The following is a 5538-nucleotide window of genomic DNA, read 5'->3' as shown; positions in this document are numbered from 1 at the left end:
GGAATCGCGCGGCGGGGCAGAAAGCGCGTGAATCGCGCGGGCAGAAAGCGCGTGAATCGCGCGGCGACAGCTTCTGGTAGGGCAGAAAGCGCGTGAATCGCGCGGCGGGGCAGATATTGCGGCCGTCTTCGGCAGCCGGCGAACAAGATCCCATGGCGACTTCGGCAAGGATGAAAGGGGGGCAAGGCCACTGGCGTGGAACAGAGCGACGTGGAACAGAACGACGGTCGTCTGCCTTCACGTAATGGTCGCGAGGTGGGCAAGGCTTGCGGGCGTGAAGCCTCGCGCCCGCAAATAGGCAGCGGCGCTAAAAAACCCTATGCTCTGATACCATGTCAGAAATAATCGAATACTTTCTGAATTGATTGAAATATTACAAACCATTATTTATACATGAGTATAGGGACTTATTATAAATTTATTCTAAACAGAATATTTAATACGATTTATTCTAAACAGAATATTTAATAGAATATTTAATATATATATTAAATTAAATATTCTAACAATCTTGATTATTTCAAAGAAATTACAAAGACAATCCTACAAGAACACCAAAAAAATCAGATTACAAACATAAATATTTTTATTTAAAATATCATATACTTATATAAATTGTGTTAAATTTAAATTAAAAATAATAAATATATAATTAAAAATATAAATTATTTATCCATTAGATCTAGAGAGATCAAACATTGCACCATAGGTCAATTCACATTAGATTGAAATTTTCAATCATCTAAATCTATTCAACGATCCCTCTTTTCGCTCACTATCTGAAACAACATAGACTTCTGAAATTCAACAAAGTAAATAATTACCAATGTGTATAAAATAAAAGGTCAACCTTTTACTTCACCAAATAATTACCGAAGTCTATGTCCAGTTCAAATTGATTCAATCTAACTTGTATTGACCCAAATACAATACCCTAATTACTAACAAATGAAATCTAGAAGTTCAAACTTGAGATATGTTTAACACATGTTTGATCAACTTCATTCAAAAGTGTATCCATAAATATCTAAATACAACACAAAAATTTATATACATACACAATCCTTAGGCATCCACATAGGAGAAGATAAATTCGCTCTATTCGATCACTTCTTACCTTATTATATTAAGATTGGTTGTAAGATTGTGCTCCTTGATTGTGCTACAAACTGAAGAGCATAGGTGACAATAAGAGATGGATTTCACATCAACATTCAACCTTTAAGAAAGAAAGAAAGAGTCCACTTGATTTGTGGCAAAGCTTTATTTCTGCTTAATAACATTTGGCTTATATATATATAAACAGTCTAGTCATCGGCGTCTTCTTAATACCAACACTCTTTCTTGCCTCATGTATACAAGTAAACAAACAATCACTTTCATATATAATTAAACAACAACAAAATCTAAATAATGGGATTAAAGTAATATATAAAAGGCAAGTAATTGAAACAAATTTAAGAACAAAATCTGCATATTGGGATTAAAGGAAGATGCAATATATATATGGAGATTGCTGAAGTAGGAACTAGACTTTGGAAGCTTTATTAATTAAAAAAGATGGTCTCAAAGGAAGATATATGCTCAGATGCATATGAAAGTCAAAATTCAAAATTCATTTGCACAAATTAAACAAACACCAAAAGTTCATATAAGAAAGATCGAATGATCCGTCAATATTATATAGAAAGTCCATTGCAAGCACGTACAGCACAATTAACATACGATCGACGACGACGTACATCAATTGATTAATTACTATAATTATTTCTTCCTGAGATTAGCAAAGTAAGCTTTGGGATCGGCCTCAAAGACGTCTCTGCGAATGTACTCGCCCCTGCGCCCAGGAGCTCTCATCATGGGGCCCTCCTCCTCGCCGGGGCTGCTGCAGCGAAGCCAACAGACGACCCCCAGCGCAACCACAGCCGCAGCTCCCACTGCCCACATCGCCATATCGCCACGACTCTTTCTCTCTCTCTTTCTCTCTCTTCCTCTCTGAGTGTGGCTGTCATTATCCATGATGAGTGAGTGGTAGTGACAGTGGCAATGGCACTGGCAGTGGTAGTGTTACTTATAGGAGGAGAGAGGAAGGAGCATATTCAATTATCATATATATATGTATATATATATATATATATATATATATATATATATGGACCATCTTATTGTGAACACTATAGGAATAATGAACATATATTCAATTAATTTTTTTGCTTCGCTCCTAAGAATGTGAAAAAGTCATCATATGCTTTGCTTAATTTAATTTGCTAAAGTATTCAATTAAGTTTTTTGCTTCGCTTCTAAGATTGTGAAAAAGTCATCATATGCTTTGCTCAATTTAATTTGCTAAAGTTCATGAGACCTTTAGTAGTGCTAGTGCTTGTCTAATTCAATCAAGTGGAGCCTACCTAGCTCGAATATTAAATTTATTTAGAAAACTATAATGAATTAGGCATATTGATTTGATAAAAAAAGACTAGCCATTATTGTTTGTGGAACTAACAATTCTCATTTAGTGCATGAATATTAATGTTTTATTGCAAGTAATAGGTATTGGATAAGAAGAAGTCGGTGCAAATGATATATAGTAGGTGGGGTTGTCAATGAATTAAACGTTTGTAAATAAATTTAGTGTTCGACTTAGTAAATTTTTTTTATATTCGTTCAATACACATAAAATCAATTAAATAAATACGTTTGAATAACTCGTTAAACTAAACAAACTTACAACGTAACATATATATATCTTCAGCTCGTTAATATTCCTGAATAAGTTAAACTAAACAAACTTACAACGTAACATCTATATATATATATATATGTTCAGCTCGTTAATATTTCTGAATAATATTCATAAATCATATTCATTAATTAATAAAACTCTTATCAACATGTTAAGTAAATAAATAAAATTTAAAATGAACACACAAGTTTGAATTATCAAGCTCATTAACCAATCAAATAAGTAAAAGTTTCAATAACAATAACATAAGTTTGACTAAAAGTTTGATAACATCTAAAGGAATCCAACTTAAGTCAAACTTGAACCATGCTCATAAACAATGACTTAGTTTATTTTGGACTTGGCTTGGCTCGACTCGATGACCTTATCAAATAAGCTTGAATACCCTAAAACTTGACTCGATTTGACTTGTTTATAACCCTAATATTATTAGGGGACTATATTAAGAATGTCCCATGCACCTTTGATTCATCCTCACTGTATCGATTGGGCTCACCGTCTCACTAGAGTAAATATGAGATAGAATTAAGTTGATCTTGATTATTTCAAAGGAAATTACAAAGACAATCCTACAAAATACCCCCAAAAAATAGATTACAAACATAAATATTTTTATTTAAAATATCATATACATATATAAATTGTGTTAAATTGAAATTAAAAAGAATAAAAATATAATTAAAAATATAAAATATTTATCCATTAGATATATATAATATATAGAGAGATCAAACATATATCGCACCGTAAGTCAATTCTACAGTAGATTGAAATTTCCAATCAACTAAATCTATTCAATCATCCCTCCTTAACTCAGGTACTTACTTCTAAGATTCAACGAAGCAAAAAATAAATAATTACCGACATAGACACATGTGAAATAAAAGAGTCAATTTTTTACTTTGCCAAATAATTACCAAAGTCCATGTCCGATCCAAACCGGTTAGAAATTGAATCGATTTTGAAACAAAAAAACTATTTTACTTCATCTATTCCATAAAACTACTGAAGTAGTTGATTATATATATGACTTCATTCATATGTTACATTAATGATTGACGAAATAAGTTATTTATACAACTTCACAATTTTTATATTGTGGCGCAGTAAAATATTTTTCATTTCACAAAAATTAAACAAATATATCATAAATATTTATAAAATTGAAAATGAAATCCCACTTGTATTGACCCAAATAAAATAAGTTAAACTAACAAATGAAATCCATAAGTTCAAACTTGAGATATGTTTGACCTTAACACATATTTGATCAACTTCAATCAAAAATGTATCTAAGAAGATGGAAGCTTAAGTAAAAAAGATGGTCTCTAAGAAGATGCATACGAAAGATAAAATCCAAAATTCATTTGCGCAAAACAAACACCAAAAGTTGATATAAGAAAGTCGAATGATCCGTCATTATATAGAAAACAAACACCAAAAGTTCATATTAGAACAAGTTGAATGATCCATCGTTACATATAGAAAGTGCAGTTGCTCGAGCATGGAGAACCTGAGCAGCAGATAATTGATGCATCCTTTGATCATCCCTGCAATAGATTTGACAAGGATTTTATGTTAAGCCACAATTACATCACCCATAATAAACACATTGTAGAAACTAGCTTGGTAGAATACTATTTCAGCATGATGACCTTGCATCTGATTAATTTCCACAAGAAGTTGAGCAGTTGGGAAATCTTCGAATCGGCAGGCTTCCTAATAAGGGGAATGCAGCAAAAACTGAAGTTGGAAAGATAGAAAATCTGTAGAATTGCAGTTGATAAAAAATAAAATCTGAAAGTTGTATCTCATACTTATCAGCATCATTCGATTCATCTAGCTTGATGCAAAAAAGAAGAATAAGAAACAATTTAAAATCTCAATTATCACAAGGAACAAATTCAAACCCAATCCATGTCTTCGAAAATCTTATTCCTAAACGAAGATTGTAATGTAATTGTAAATGCTTCTAACTTGTAAATGTGTATCAACAACATTCTCTTAATTCACTACATTATGCCAAAATGGTTTTTCCGATGACAAGAAGAAGGGTGCAACTCACAATTCAGAATACAACTTTTGAAAACTAAACATTTCACATATGGAGGAACTCGATCCTAGTAGGAAAAATTAAGTGTTGGGATTACTGAAAGTATATACACTCTATGGAATAAGTTGCAATGAGGACTTACGTCATTTTGAGTTCTTCACTATTTTGATTTGTAGGTTGATAGATCTGCACAGCTTCTGTAGCTCTCTGGATTGACTCTTTGTATTCGCTGCAGCATGACAAAGAAACAACATGCCAATTAAGAGATACAATACATGAAGTAAGTTGTGATAAAGACTCACATCATTTTCACTTCACTTTTTCAATATCATCTTTAGATTCCTGATCAGTAGGCTCACAGATAGCTTCAAAGATCTTTGGATCGACTGCTTGTGTTCACTGCAATACGGAAGAGATAATTTAAAAGGAATTAAATTTACTTCTCCAATCATAAAAATGAAATATATAATTGATGATGAATTCTATAAAAATTCTTTTTTATCTCCAACTCTCTATCATTTATCTATTATAGTAGTATATTCTAATTCTTATCTATATTATTTTCTAGCCCATAAATTATGTTTTTAAACTAAATTACTTATAATAATAGAAAAAGTACAACAATGTTGGACGATTTCAGAGACAATTCCTTTGTCCATGTCAACAAATATGTCAATTGGAACAGAATGATGTGAGTAAAATAACAATGCTTAGGAAACTCATTTAATTGATATGCTAAATA

At 31.8% G+C, this 5538-nt stretch overlaps 1 protein-coding gene across 1 annotated transcript in view; it reads right to left on the bottom strand.

Annotated features, from left to right (window-relative positions):
* Positions 1–4287: 4287 nt before the first annotated feature.
* LOC141843956 (uncharacterized) overlaps positions 4288–5538 on the bottom strand; it is a 58775-nt gene continuing 57524 nt past the window's right edge. The window contains 5 exon segments of the mRNA XM_074731965.1: positions 4288–4293; positions 4399–4486; positions 4561–4586; positions 4654–4681; positions 4939–5025. Coding sequence (XP_074588066.1) covers positions 4288–4293; positions 4399–4486; positions 4561–4586; positions 4654–4681; positions 4939–5025 — 235 coding nt within the window.

Source organism: Curcuma longa, chromosome 13 (assembly GCF_044706935.1).
Source record: "Curcuma longa cultivar G26 ecotype Majalengka, Jawa Barat chromosome 13, ITB_CL_G26_1.1, whole genome shotgun sequence".
Taxonomy (NCBI): domain Eukaryota; kingdom Viridiplantae; phylum Streptophyta; class Magnoliopsida; order Zingiberales; family Zingiberaceae; genus Curcuma; species Curcuma longa.
The sequence above is the reverse complement of the archived record's forward strand: the minus strand, read 5'-3'. Positions and strand labels throughout refer to the sequence as shown.